At 36.0% G+C, this 15,620-nt stretch overlaps 1 protein-coding gene across 1 annotated transcript in view; it reads right to left on the bottom strand.

Moving 5' to 3' along the window:
- Positions 1-2,656: 2,656 nt before the first annotated feature.
- The window catches only part of AKAP6 (A-kinase anchoring protein 6), a 255,963-nt gene continuing 242,999 nt past the window's right edge, over positions 2,657-15,620 (bottom strand). The window contains exons 13-14 of the mRNA XM_068397672.1: positions 8,740-12,209; positions 2,657-3,617 (exon numbers count right to left, since the gene is read on the bottom strand). Coding sequence (XP_068253773.1) covers positions 8,781-12,209 — 3,429 coding nt within the window. The 3' untranslated portion in view covers positions 2,657-3,617; positions 8,740-8,780. The remainder of the gene's footprint in view (positions 3,618-8,739; positions 12,210-15,620) is intronic.

Raw genomic sequence — 15,620 nt, 5'->3', positions numbered from 1 at the left:
AAGCAGCCCTTTTACCAGATGCATTTTAGTCAAAATATGTTGTTTTGCTAAACACGGGGCGCAACTGGAATAAAATTCTAAAATATGTGACTCAGGAGGCTATGTAACCCGTGGATCCTGTCACCAAGGAGGAAGGTCGAGATGCCGTCTAACTGACAGCGACTCTTTATTTGAGCTTATTGTGAAACAAACAGGAAAAATTTCAGTATCTGTGTCTGTGTTTGTATACTTACATGTACACATGTATACAATGAACAGCACAACCAACCATAAGGACATAGAGATACCACTCAAATTTCTCTTACTGTAACAAAGGTGCAGAAGCACTGTTCCACAAAAACTCTTTAACTTACCTTGGGAAAAAGGCAAACCATTAAGTGAGAAAGACTGGGGACATGGTTTACAAGGCTATCCATATATAAACTACTGTGATTACAAAACACCTTTTAAATCGTAGTCCTAGGCATATGTTTTACCATCAGTGTTAGCGTGCATTCCCTTTGCTTAGAGCTGGAGAGCTCTGTCTCTCCGTGGAAGGAATGTGAAGCAGGCAGGAAAGGGAGATCCACATGTCAGGGCCATTGCTGTCAAATGGCCTCCTCACACATTGCAGATGTTGTTCAAGCATGAGCCAGGGAGTGTGTGGAATAAAAAGCAGCCTACGGAACTTTAGGTGGGGATGAATGCTGCAGAAAGCTTGCAGCGTGCTTCTACACCACAAGAGAATTTCACCAGCAGGGAACAGGGTCTATACAGGAGTCTATGTATGGGCTGATCTTAGAGGTAATATTGGTACAGTAACATTAATTTTACACTATATCAATGTTTTTCTTTAGGGAGTTAGCACTAGAACTCCTTGCGAGTTCTAGGCACAATTTGGCCATGATCATATGATGTATACTAAGACATGAACAAATCCTGTAGAGTATATATCAGAGATTTCTTTTCCTTTAGAAGTCAATTTTTATTGACAACGATGTCCAATATATTCTGAGAGGAAAAATTAAAAAGGGTAAAGCTTCTAACTGTGCCAAAAAAAGAATAGTTGATAATGATGGGTCTTGTGTCATAGTCATAAAAATGATGACTTTATCTCATGAGACCAAATAATACAGATCTGGGAATACTAGTTAAATTAAAACATTCAGCATCTCTCAGAAAGGAACCACAGAAATTTGAGTTGTGGCCATATAATATTCCAGATATTGTATGATGAACATGTGGTTTATTGATTTGACAAGTACTACTATTTTCCCCCAGGAAAAAAGCGAATTTGTGGCAAATGACCTGATAGACTGGTACAAGGAATTGATGGAGTTCTGCACAGGCTGTTGGGTGAGGTGACAGATCTGAAAAGCCTCTGACTTGTTAGTTTTCCTGTCATCATAGTGAAAGGCATGATTATCGTCAAAGTAAGTTTAAAAAAAATACAATATAGATCAGAAAATGCTAGGGAGTAAAAAAAGAATGATTCCAAACTCAATTCCCATGTCAAGTCAATTTTTAAAATCATGTTTGAAATAATTCATAGATGAACATAATTGTCACTGTAAATATTTTACTAAAATCGGGAGCTATATTCCAAATTACTTTGTATATAATTCAAAAAATATTTTAAATATATTAAAGTGATCTTTAGTTATACAGTTATACATTTTAGGTAATTATAGATTAGCCTATTAGATTTGTACATGATACAAGATATGCAAGAGCAAAAAACTATATGGATTCAGAAGGCTTTGTTAAAAATTGCTTCTTATTATTTACACTTTTCTTTAAGCTAAGAGTTGTTTCTGCTGCCCTACCCCCATCATAGCCTACTCAAGGCTATGCAATGAAAATTTAAATTGAGAGATAAATAATTTGTTTCTTGCAGTAATAGGAAGCTGTTAATAATTTGGAAAACATGAGGGTTTTTTAAAATATCTGTTCCTTCAGTGTTGTATGAATATATCATCTGGTCACTATAGTTCCTCTAAGCTACTAACTAAGCTTGTAAAACTGATGCACATTTTTTAAAGGAAGAAGAATGTTGAAGCTTTTTGTAAAAACATTTATATACTTGGAAAAATAGTGATAAAAGGTGGTATGGGAGAGCATTCCTTGCTTTTTAACTTCCCTGACATCCCTTCCCGGTAGTGTTTTTAGGAGATGAATGCCATGTTTGCAGAGATAGGTTATAAAGCTGTCTGGCTTGTTTTGGCCACCCAATATAGTTTCAGCACAAGGTAAAAACATGTAAAATGTACAGTCTGAGTCACTGAAGTAGCCAGCTGTGAAAGTGTCTATATAAATATATATAAAGCTTATTCAATATGATTATGTAAATGAATGGAATTTTAAGAATCAGACAGCAAACTGTTAATTACAAACAAAGAAAAGATCTGCTGTAAAAGTGTGCTTGATCATCTCCACCACTGCGATTGGCAGTTTACTAGTTTAAACTACTAAATATTTGTGTCTCCTTGTTTGGCCCAAAAGACCTGAAGAATCTTTAATGAAAAGGTTCTTTACCTGTGAGCCAGGTAATACAAATCTTCACCATCTATGGAATCGTGTGTCTCTAGGGAATATTTGCAAACAAAAACATATTCTTCAGTAGTTTGAGAAAGAATTCTGTTCTTGGAACGCAGGTAAAACAGATCACCAGTTCTGCTTTTTATTCCCCAATAAACTATGTTTATTATGCCAATTCTAATTACCATGCAATCTAATATTTTTAAGGCTTATATTTTCCACATCACTGGACAACACAAACATGAAAGCATTTTATACTGTCATTATACATCAATGTTTGCACTTGGTTATACATATATACAGAAATTATTCACATATCTTAACCTTGCTATTTCCTCCTTTCAGACCAACATAATTTTACTGTGAAAGCAGCTTTTTAATAAATGGTATAAGAAATACAGCAAGGCACACATTTTTTAAAAACTTTTTTTCTCATTACCACCTCAAGAAGCATAAAAAACCAAAATGTTGTACTTAATTCAGTAGAATGTCAACAGTTCCTAATATACAACACCATGTAGTTGTTTCTTGAAGTGTTGCATAGATTAAATTGTAAAATTAAATAAATAAAATGCCATTTATTTTCATTGCTTAATTTTTAGATGTATTGAATCAGGAGGGCTAATGACTTCTTTTTGCTGCAATCCAACAAAATTGTCACTTTAAAAGTAAAACAGTTTCAATAAACTTATGCATTATACACATAAATATTAAATTTGATACACAAAATAGAAGAGTACTGACAGGTACAGTTCTGGAAAGATGAACCAGACTGATCATGAATTCTGTGGAACTTGAAAATTTTAAAGAACGGAACCAGTGATAAGTAGTACAGGAGCATACAGTTTAGGAAAGGGAGGTCATTAGAGGTAGCTTGGGAGAGGAATCCCTATGAAAGCAAATGGCCTTGCTACAATACAAAATGATTGCTGAAATAGGACTAGCATATGCAGCCTGATCACAAAGCCAACATGGACAAATCACATTTGGGAAGAAAATTTATCTTGGGAGTCAGTGTAATGAAAGGCAGTGATACAATGGAATTGGAGGTCATCCCAGGGTTTACAGGATGAACCTGCACCTGAATTGCATCCAAGTTTCTAAAAGGAAACAAAAAAGTAATAGTAGGTTACAGAAAATGAAGTTTTATTTGCAAAACATAGCTCTTCCAGAACAACCATAGATAGTCTTTAAATGATCACACGCCAGAGCCTTTAATGCAGAAGCATACAGGAGGCAAAAAATGACTTTTAACAGCCTGAGGTACAAGTTAATGTAAAAAATTGTACTGATGTAGAAAACTCATTGATTTTTGTAAAGACTTTGTTTCTAAAGAAACAAGGGTAGTCATCAAATCTGACCTTTTCCCTGGATCCTGTCCTCATCCTTACCTGCGAACTTACCTTCAGCGCACTCAAAAGTGCATTGATCAATGAAAACATAGAAATTTTCAAAAGCCAAGCAACAAAAAGATCTACCCATCGCTTATTTTAATATTTATGTAAACACATAGAACGAGATTTCAATGGAGAGGAGGAAAGGATTGTCACAGAAGTGGTCCATGAATAGAATTGTCAGTTTCATCACTATATTTTTAAATTGTAAATAGCTATTTAGACACTTGCAGTACCAGCAATGAGTTAAATTTTCATACTATAGAATTATCCAGCTCGGAGTTTAGGGTTAAACTATTCACTAAAGAGCACAGGCTTATGATAAGGATTATGAAGAAATAACTGTCAGAATACAACTCAAAGATTAGTGCAAAGTACATCTCAGGCATTTCCTAGAAGGCACTCCAGACATGCATTATGTGCCCTCCAAATTAAGTAGGAATATCTGGATCTATCCAGTTACCTTCTCCTTTGATCTTATTTGCTGTAACTGACCCCCTCCCCCCATTTATAGAAGAAATGTACTTACACGAAAACAGTGAAAAGCTCAACAGTTTGTTTAAAAATTAATGAAGAACTGATCTGAATAAAGAGGAAGATTGTATCAAAAGGTTTCTACAACTCTGGCACAAGTTTCACATATGTATAGTAAGAAAAGTCTCATTGATGGATTATATCAGGTTTTTAAAAAATTATGTAATTCCCAGACAATACAAGATTATCTGTTTATTTAATTTTTTTAAAGTCAGCTACTGTAAGGAGCTAAAAAGGCAGACTGGTTTAAACTCTATAAAGAAACATTATAGTATCTACCTCCCTATAAAAACCTATAGGAAGAAAAGGATAGGCAAAGATTTAGATTATTCTTGTAGTTCCAGTCTCTAAAAGTAAATTATTACATATTAACTATTGTGTAAACCTGTATACTATTTTTCTCCTGTAATGAATAATTAACTAACAGTCCTTTGCATTATGTATCATCTTTTATCTGTGGATGTCAAAACACTTTTCAGTGAATAAATCGTGCTTCATAAGTCCCATTTATCATTATTCTCATTATTTTGCTGCTAAAGAAACTGAGGCAAGCAAGGAATAAGTCATACAAAAAAAACTATTGCTGAGCAGGAAATAACAATCAGGCCTCCTGAGTACCAGTCCTGCGTTTCTCCTGGCTATAGTAAGTGGCAGGATATTGTAGGTAACATTATAGCACTGTCAGATAAAACCAATTTAGTTTTCTTAAGCCCAAGTAAAATATTTTTTTCCCCTAAATTAAGTTAAAATTTAAGTTTAAATTACAAATTCTTTACAAAAGGAAGGAAATAGCTTTTGTGACTTACTTGTAAGAACTAACAGATTACACACAGAAGTCTAATGTATCCTCTAAAAAGACTTTGAACACATCACATAAACCTCCTTAATGTATTGATCTCTAAGCATACTGAATATGTGACTAAAAATTCCCATCCCACTGGTGAGTCATGGGTCACAGTGACAGCAGAAGATTGTGTGATGTCATATACAGAAGGACAGTTCTTTCAAGCTGTCCCCTACTTAAGAAATAAGATCAGCATAGCTTTATGAGCATCTCTGTTGAAGAGCTCTGTGTTGGCTCATATGAGAGACTAGTCAGTGCTGACAGAGATATTTTTAAGCCTGCATATAGAATTGTTATTGTTTTCCCGTAATGGTCGGTTTTTGGTAGCACACTGCTAAATAACAGGATCGCAACATTTGGCAAAAATATTTTCTTCACTATTACTTTTATTATCCTGTACAGTCAAGGCAAATACTAAAACGGTATAAAATCAAACTACATTTGAAACTATGCCTTTTTCAGCTTTGAATTCTCAGTATGCTTTTAAGGTACACATATACTATAAATTATTTTTCTCTAAGTATTGCAGCTACACATGGAATTACACATTTAAATGAGCTTACAGCACAGGTGCTACAGGAAAAATAATGGTGTTTGCCATTTATCTTTCAAATTAAATAATGTGTTTTTAAATAGTAACTTTTTTCATAATACACTTATGGGAACAACATTTATCTGTCACATTTTAAAAGATGTATTAGTAATAAATGTAAATTACCTTTGGAAAATCAGTAATTAGCCTCATCAAAAAATAAACAATCTGCCATCAAAAAGATAATCTTTAGCATAGTTAAGTATAATAACTGTTATTTGAATAAGTTAACAAATTAGGATAGATTGCTTCTGTAATTCATTCCCCATAGCATGAGAGATGAAGTTAAAGCACCAAGCTTGTGAATGGGGGAAGGGAGCTCAGACTTCAGTGAAACCAAATCTAGCAGCTCATATTTTCATTTTTTGATGTGCCAGAGATAAACTATATGTATCCTAGGGCTTTACTACTGGGAATAATACAGTATATAATCTCCATGGAAGCAATGCTGTATGTATCAGTTAAGAATCAGTCTATCTTCCTAAATGTAAAAAGTGAGATGTAGTGTGAAGAGCTTTGTTACCTTAAAAATGTTCGTCAACCCCTGGGCAAAAATTAAAACTATAACACAACCCTAGCAAGTTGCTGCATACAGACTCTGCATTACATTATATTGCATTGTGGGGCATTTATTAATATCTCCAGCCTCTATGTCCAATCTTAGTCCTTACGCCTTTTTAACTGCGTATTGCCATATCCCAGTCTTATGAAACACACAACTGGCTACCGTGTAAGTAACTGTGAAGTTCTGAAGAGTGAGGGAAAGTTTATGCAGTATTTTGAGATCCTCAGAGGAAAAGTACTAATGAATTGAAAAGACGTTATTATCTTAATCAGTGAAAGAATGAGAACAAGAATAAAATCACACTCACTATAGTAAGTATTCTTCCTCAAATTAATATTACAAAAACAAGTGAAAAAAATTAGAAAACTAATAAAACAGTAATTTAGGCAAAGCTTATGTTTACATAGTTATCACTTATCAAAGTCAGATTTTTGTCATCATCTCAATTTCCAGATAGAGGCTTCCATATACACATAATCCTTTTTTATGTAATTATAGAATATATAATATCATCTACGAGTTTTGTAATTCCCAGTTGATTTCCATTGCTTCTCCAGTTGTTTGGATGTGTCCAAGTATTAATCTAACTGGCAATCAACTGGTCATGATAGACCATTTCAAAGCCATTCAACAATGTCCTCTTTGCTATGATGATTCCAAGATAATGCATTATTCAAATAGATATGTGGCAAAAGAGATAGTGGCAAGCTGTAGACTATTGCTGTCATAACCTAAAGACTTTGCTAGATGTTTTTATACATATGTGAATGTTGGGTAAACCACCAATATGTGCAAAAGAAAAGCCCACAGCATAGTAATGTAATAGAGCAAAACCAGGAAATGCCCAGGTTAGATATCTAATAGCAGCAAAGCAATCTATTTCATATAAATAGGTCCAGATCCTCTGCTACAGCTACATAATTTGCAATAGGAGAGTACTAGTGATTTTCATGGGCAGTGATGAATAACTTTTCTCCTAGCGAAACTATCGAATCATAGAATAACTTAGGTTGGGAGGAAATTTGAATGTCATCTGGTCCAATCCCCTGCTCAAAGGAAGGCTACTTTCAAAGGAAGATCACATTTTTCAGGGCCATGTCCATGTTAATTTTGAAAATCTCCAAGGCTGGAGATTCCAGAACTTCCCAGGGAAACCTGATCCCATGTGTCTTATTGGAAATTCCCTTGCTACAGCTTCTGGCAAGCAGCGGCATTTGGAATTGGAGTGGCATTTGGAGTTGCTATGCTGGCTCTGGTCTACTGAAGGAGTCTTTCCAAAGGCTAATGGCATTCTCATGCAGCTATGCTGGCTTTTGAGTCACCAAACCACTAGTGAGACTCAGAGCAGCAGTGCTACATGCTAGGATCTGATCCAGAAGTTGCTTTGTAGATCTTTTGTTGTTAAATGTGCAATTATTGTCAGAAATTTATGTGAGGTCAGAAACTCCAGATCTGAACCACTGTCAAACATTGGAAGAGATCAGAGAAACTTTTTTGTATTAGATTTCATCATCTTATGTTTCAAAATGCTTACCAATAGAACCGAAGCTTCCAGTATTGCTGTATGACTCTCAGTTTCCATCTGCTTTGGTATTCAGGTCTTTATTCTACATTACCCTCACATTATACTCTTTAATGATATTGCAAAGATTTCTTATTTTGGTAACCTCAACTTTTGGCCTAACACTGTGTTGTAATAACTGTGTCCTTAGTAATGGCTTACTGAACTGAAATAATGGTAAACTGACATCAAGACATGACTTGTTATCTCTCTACTTATTCTCCAGTCTGCTTAGCCATTCTTCATGGCTTGTCTGGAAATATTATAGATCTCCAACTCACTAGTCACCCAAAATTCTTGTAAAACCAGAAGTTTAGCTTCATCAAGTGCTTTTGAATGCCTCATAAGGCCAGCTAGCTGTGGAGAAGGGGATCAATGAGTAGAGCTGGTTTCTGGTTCCACAGCTCAGTTCAGGAGGGAAGAGGAGGCTGATATTGAAATACTGTTTTTGAAGAATTCCCAAGTTCTGCAGGACAGCAGATTTGTTCCAGAAGAGAGCAGCTCCAGGCAGTGCAAAGCCAAAGGGCAAGAAGCAGTTAGTATTCACTGCATTTGTTGACCAGTGGCATGTAAATTGGGATTATAGTGTAACCAAAACAAAAGATACAGCACTATCATAAAACAGAAGCCCTGGATGGTGATTCATTTCTTTTCATTGTAAACAAATGTAAAAAAAAAAAAAAAAGAAAAAAAAACATAAAAAAAAAAATGTGCAACTTGTAGAGTACATACCTGTTTTTAGGATAATGTACATGCCTGGAGAGAGTTACATTCTATCTGTGCATATTTATATGTCTTTCCTTATGAAGATTCAGGACATTTCCTTCACAAGTAAGAGTTTTACTGTTCTGATGCAAAACATCCTTTTTCTGTGAATGGCCGGGCTTTAACTGAAACTCTATAGCTGAAGCCTCTTCAGAAGCAGCAACACATACTTTGGGCTCTTCAGTTTCAGGTGATTTTCCTGAACTACCCTTTTTAGTGCTAAGCTCTGGAGAATTCTTTTCCAAACCTTCAGTTTGCCCATCTGAAATCAGCAAATCATCAGCAGTACTTTTTGAATTGTTTGATGCACTTTGTTTGTTAGGATTGGGGACATTTATATCATTGTCATTGTCACATGAGAAAGATAAATCCCTACCTTCAGATGAAGTTTTAACTTCTTCTAATGACTCTAGAGTCACTCCACCTAGTGACTCTGGAGGTGTTTCAGAAATAGTGTTAGAAATAGGTTGCTGCTGCTCAACTCGCGCTTCAGGAGTACCATTAGAAATGGATTGCTGGTGCTCAACCCGTTCTTCCTCAGGACAGGCTTCAAAAAAGCATTCAATATTTTCTCTCTCATCTGTGAAGTCCAGTGGCACAGGAGTGCTGCTCTTTTCCTCTATGTATTTGATTACCTCTCCACAGTCACTATCATGAGAAGAAAGTGAAAGATAAGAATAGAAGTCCCCTTTTCTTAGCTGAATGGGTCTGTGAGAGTGTTCTAACACTTTTTCCTTGATCTGTGCTAAGGAAGCTGGAACAGATGACTCACTTTCAGGTTGTGACTTACTTTTCAAAGCTGTTGATGCCATGTCTATTATCTCCCTCACAAAATTGTGTACAGAGCCATCTTCCATGTTTCTTTTATCAAAAGCAGCAGATTCACAGTTACAGCATGAATCAGGACCATTGGCTGAGGAGTCGCATTCTGCTTCATTGGATTTCAAGGCTGTACAGCGATCAGTAGAATGTTCAGAAATGCTTATTCTATGTTCTTGACCATTAGGTAAGGGTGTTTGTAAAATTCTATCTTGTATGTCTACACAATTCATTTCTGAGGAAGATTCAAGACAAGGCATTTTAGCAGGAGAGGAAGCAACAGAGTGATGATCAGGCTGAAGATGACTTTGACATTCTTTTGGAGGCTTTCTGGATCCATCTGATGAGAGAACAGTGTCGTTGACATCCATATGTGAATCATCTGAACTGTCTGTAAATGCTTCACAGACACAACATTGATTTTCAGCTTCTCTAACATCAAGCGATGCATGAGTTCTGGGAGTTGCTGATGTTCTAACAAGACCTTCCTTTTGACTGCCAAGAGTATTTTCAACATTACCATTCTCCATATCATCCACAAGCTGATCCTTCACAACCTGAGCGATATCTTTCATCAGGTGACTCTCTGTCCCTTTTTCACGATCACGTGGTACATTCTTACTATTGCCATTATTTTCTGATATTTTCTGTACTGAACCATTCAATAGTGTTTCAATGCTCAATGTATCTGTGGATTTTGATGTCTCATTATTAACTTCTTTACTGTGCTGAATTTCATCACTGAGGTTACTTTTTCTCTTCTCCCTTGTCAAAGAAAATTTTGGTCTAATCCAGGTTTGGAGCTCATTTTTTATATAATCAAGTCCTGAAATTAAATTGCATTCTTCATAAATATCCTCATCAGTTGCTATACTGGAGTCATCATCTTCATCTTTGATACCTAGTTCTTCCTCAGTTAAGGTAAGGGTGGAACTTGAAAGCAAATCACTGTCATCTTCATCATCAGTACAAGCAGAAGTGCAGGAGACATTAACAATCATGCTGACATTGACATCACTCTCATCAGCTACAGATCTATTAAGATGTTTTCTAAATGATGCATTTGAATCTGGTATTTTATTTCTGTGCAGTACAATGTCTTCAGAGCAGAGAGAAAGATCCTCACTGCTGCTGAGTTCAGTGAGAGAAGCTGCTGAGTCTTCGTTGATTGAGGATGCAATATCTAGAGACAGCTGTCCAGTAAAAGACATTTTTTGAGAGCTACTTTGCAGTGTTATATCAGAGATGCTGCGCTTTATCTTCTGATCTAAAGGACTCTGGATATTCTCTAAGCGATTCAAAAGATCTAATGTCCTTTTGCTGAGCTCTCCAACAGAATCACTGCTTGCACTTATGTCTCCTGAGCCATGATGACTAAAAAGATCTTCATTGCTTTTGTAGGAAGTCAGCCAGCTCTCCAAAGAGGTGCTTCGTTGAAGACCATCTCCACTTTTAAAAATACCTGAGCTGAACAAATCACCTAATACAGACAGAGATTCTAATGAAGAACTACGAGATAAAGTTGAAACCTGTCTTGTATTCTCTGTAACAGTTAATTTTCTTACAGTTTCTGCAGATTTACAGGAATTGGGATCTGATTCTCCAGGGATACTTGTCAGAGAATGATCATGAATAAACCCATCTGGTTGTGACTCTCCAGGCTTATGTTCAGATTTACCATGTATTTTATCAAAACAAAAGCCATGTAACAAACTGCCCTCTGTATGTGTTTTTTCAATTTGTGATTTTTTCATTATCACTGGTAATTTGAGTTTGGAGACTTGAAGATATGAGTAATCATAAAATGTAAACACGTCATGTTTTCCTTGCAATTCTGCTAGACAAACAGGGTTACACATGGTAATGCTTTTCAAATCCTCATCATTTTGACTTCCACAACAGGCAGAAGGTGCCAACTGGAAATCATCTGAGAGAATAGCATGGTCTTCTTCATCTTGCTTTATTTTTTGTTTTATTACATCAACTATATCATCCACTTGAGTTTCTGCATGCCCAATTTCAGGATTACTCTGAGTGCTTTCAATATCATTTAGCAAAAATATTTCTGAATTATTTGTAGTTTCTGTATCACATTCACTCACTATCCCACTCTCACTCTCAGAATGCCTGCTTACGTTTCCACTCTGATACGTATATGGTTTTGCCAATGTAGTCCCCCCTATTAGGTCTGGCAGGGATTTGGTAGATGAAAATGACGAGTCTTTACTAAGACTTTTGTTTAAAATGTTAGATTGTGTTACACTGGAGAGTTTGGATGTTTTTTTCAAAAAAGGTATGTATTTTTTTTCTGATAATTCAATATTATGAAGACTATAGACCTGATAGATGTGAGGATTTGGAGGGGAAGTAATGCTTGGACAATAAAGAGGACTTCCACGATCACTGATGCTTTCATCTTCGTTCACGTCGTTATCACCACATTCTCCTGAAGCAGGTTTCTGGCTTAGATCTTCCTTCTTGAATCCCTGATCAGGATCACTTAAGTCTTCATGAATACTGACCAGCTTATTACTTATGTCAGTTTCATCCCATTCTAGTGCATCTTCACTTGGCCCATTTAGATCCATCAAACTGGGATCAATAACGTTCAGACGCTCCTATAAAAAAGAAGTCAAAGATTAAATCTATTTACAGCTGCACTTTAAATATGCTTCCACTGAAATCATATGAGTAAATTAATGGGAGTAAAGTGCATTTTTGGAACAATGATCACTAACACGCTTTTAATTTTGTTATGTTTTGTGTACCATTAAAATGATCAATTAAAATGAGATCTATTAAATTTTGCATTTTCTTAGTCTTCTTAGGGTTTTTATTCTTATTTGCTGTCAAAATATAATATAAAAATTTGACTTTTCTTTAATATAGATTGTTTGTGGTTAGTCATTTTATATGTAACAAGCTTTAACCATTCTGCAGAATCATATAGCAGTGAGTTAGTGCGTTAGCAAAAAAAATGCAATTAGTGCTTTATTATATTGCTTATACGAGAATCTCTCTTAGCCTGCTTAAGTTTAAAAGAGTTAAGATATAAAGGATTTATTAAAGGATTTTTGAAATGTTTATAATAAACTTTTGTGTTGTCAGCCTTAAAACAACAGATCTAATGCACTGGAAATCACAAGACTTGATGAATCTTTATTAGAAGTTCTATTTATTCTTTACTTGACAATAAAGGCAATAGTAATGACCAGTAAGTAAGATTAACAAATGTTAATGTCTTCAGCTGTAAGTACAATCAATCAGTCTAATAAAATACTACATGAATTTCAAATATTTTCTGTGCTGACACCTTTCTCTGGGAAAGGGCTAATAAATAATTGAGCTAAATTTAGTTTGCTTTTTTTAAGACTTTTGTAACTTTCCAGTAAGTTTTGCTATTATGGGCTTAGAACACATAGTATTAAGATTTTTTCCTTCTAGAAACATGTGTGGGAGAGAAAGAACACCTTGATAACTTTTCTTACTCAAATGTGATGTGTCAAATGGCCAACAATACCAACTTACCTCAAATCCCTCAAAATAAGGTGGAAGTGGTCCCTGATTTTGTAGCTGGTTATCTGAGCATAAATTAATTTCACTTTATTTTTCTATTTCTTGAGAGCCATCCACATTAGGGAAGACTTTGCTTATACAATAAATCTTGTAATAGAACTGTTAACTAATGTAGAATTGTTTAGTTTAAATCATCTTAACAGCTGAACAATGATCACTGTATCTAGAAAAACAAGCACTTTTTCGAAAAAACCTTTCAACTATCGTCTCTTGCTCTCTCGAGCTTTCTTGGAGCAAGTTTTGTTTTTCAAATACAGCATTGACCACACGCCAAACAGCAATCTAAATCGCAACAGACTTACAAAGTTACTGAAATACAAGGAGATAAAATGAGGCTGTAGTCCAATGAAGTGCAGATGTGCACAACTTAATTACTGACTTAGATTCATCAAGACTCGGCCAAGGTTGGTTGCACAGGGGAAGGCACATACCTCTGACTTTGATTCTTAGCTGGGAACTCTCTCTTTGAAGCAGGAACTAAAGATGCGTATCCCTTTTGTAAGAATTTGTGGGATGTTCTCCAACAGCTTAATAGTTAGGGCACTGATTTTGGGCATGGGACACTTTGTCAGGCTAAGCATAAGAGACATATACCGGGTTCCCATTCTCTCAGGAGAAGCCCTACCTACACGCTGTTCTGAAAAGAAGCCTACTTCTCCTGTTTCATTTTGCATAAAACAATTACATATTAGTTGGGTCATAGATAGATGAGGACAATTTTATCCTGCAGTGCAGTGTTCAGCACATTTGACTGGCAAGAGGCACAGATAGGTCCAAATCTCTGCTCCAGTGTCTGTTTAATTAAGGATACGTGGCACTGTTTCTGTGCAAGACACAAGGCTATCCCATCCCAGTATGTCCACTAGACCAATGGCTAAAATGCTCAACTGACACAAGGAAGAATTTTTTCCAAATTGGGCAGAGTAGCTATCCACCATTCAGCAGGGTGATATGATTATTAATATATTTGATAAACCGAGACATTCTCCATGTAAGATAAATCTGTGTCCTCATGCTTCATTGGGCTCAGTTGTAAGGTAAGTCCCTGAGTACTGCAGCTGTGTTAAGATATTGCACATAATCATGGGCAGAAGTATGGGTGGCCAAAGAATCTTTTCCTCATTGGCAGGTTAGGAGGCTTTGGGGATTTTGAGAATCTGTCATGACTAATGTTGAAGGCTAGAGTCTCTTTGTGGATCTACCTACCCCAAAGCTTTTACGGAGTAAATTAGTTAGGGTCTTTTTTCGCCTGTGAGATATTGGCTAGTGATAGCTTAAATGTGAACTTCCCATGAAAACACCTGTTTGCTGGATAACTACAGCTGTCAGAGCAGTTCTGCACATTGTGGAGTTCAGAAATCCATATCTGGATTTGCCAGTTTGCCATGTTTTCGTAATGGCTCCTGGTTGGTACTTAGTTGGACCAGTTCCTACCTGTAGCTGACCCTTAACCAACCTGCAAGTAAAAACTGGTGCAAGAGAACGAAAATTAGTTAGTTTGAAAACTTGTTAGATTAAACAAGAAATCAGCTACAATTACTCATTTTCTCTGTGGCATGTTTTACGACTCTGTTGTACTTAGCATTAGGAAGACATTGCTGTGAAAAGCTTCCTAAACTGCACAATTTTACTGTTTTAAGCTTCTGCCAGCTGCAAAAAGAAATTCTTGAAGGCAGGAAATCAGCAGCAGGTTCCAAGGATTTTATGTTCCATAGAATCTGATTTTGTTTCTCAAAACCAAAACATTTGGTCCTTATTGGTCAGGAAGATAACCTTCCCCCTGTAAATCAGCACTTGGCTGCCTTGTTTGTTCTGCAAGTCAGATGGACTAAAACAATAAAACATGTAGAGTTGTGACCTCAGCCCATTCATCTTCCCTGAGTGCTCCTTACTTCAAAGCCTATTTTTTATTCTTCAGGTGCACATGCTTTTCTGAGGCCTGGTATATATTCAGAAGTTGTGCAGGCAGAGCTATGATGGTAAGGGATTTATTTTGTTTTTTTGTTTCTTTTTTTTTTTCTGATTGTTACAGCTCTACTTCCAAAGGCTCCTATGTAGATACGGTCATTTTATATGTATAGATATGGCATAGCTTTCTCTGCCCAAGGAACTGACTGAATTGGTATCAGTGAATTACTACTTTTCTTATAAGCATCATCTCCCTTGAAGTATAACTTTAGTGGTTATCATCAGCTACATTGGCAGCCCTTCCCAAGTACAGACCAAGTTTTAACTTTGAAACAAACCACTCAGTTTAAATCACAAACATTTTGTATTTGGCATTTTTAGCAGGGGTATATATTTTCCCTTTCTTTTTTACGGAATTTAGCAAGCTTTTTAGCAATTTAACAAGAAAGAGACTTTAGACAGTGAGGCAGCTGTTGGAGAGAGCAGCACCATACAGATTCTCGAATAAAGCTCTGTAGTGAAGAATGGAAGGTGATATCACTCCA

Source organism: Nyctibius grandis, chromosome 4 (genome assembly GCF_013368605.1).
Source record: "Nyctibius grandis isolate bNycGra1 chromosome 4, bNycGra1.pri, whole genome shotgun sequence".
NCBI classification, from domain to species: domain Eukaryota; kingdom Metazoa; phylum Chordata; class Aves; order Nyctibiiformes; family Nyctibiidae; genus Nyctibius; species Nyctibius grandis.
The sequence above is the reverse complement of the archived record's forward strand: the minus strand, read 5'-3'. Positions and strand labels throughout refer to the sequence as shown.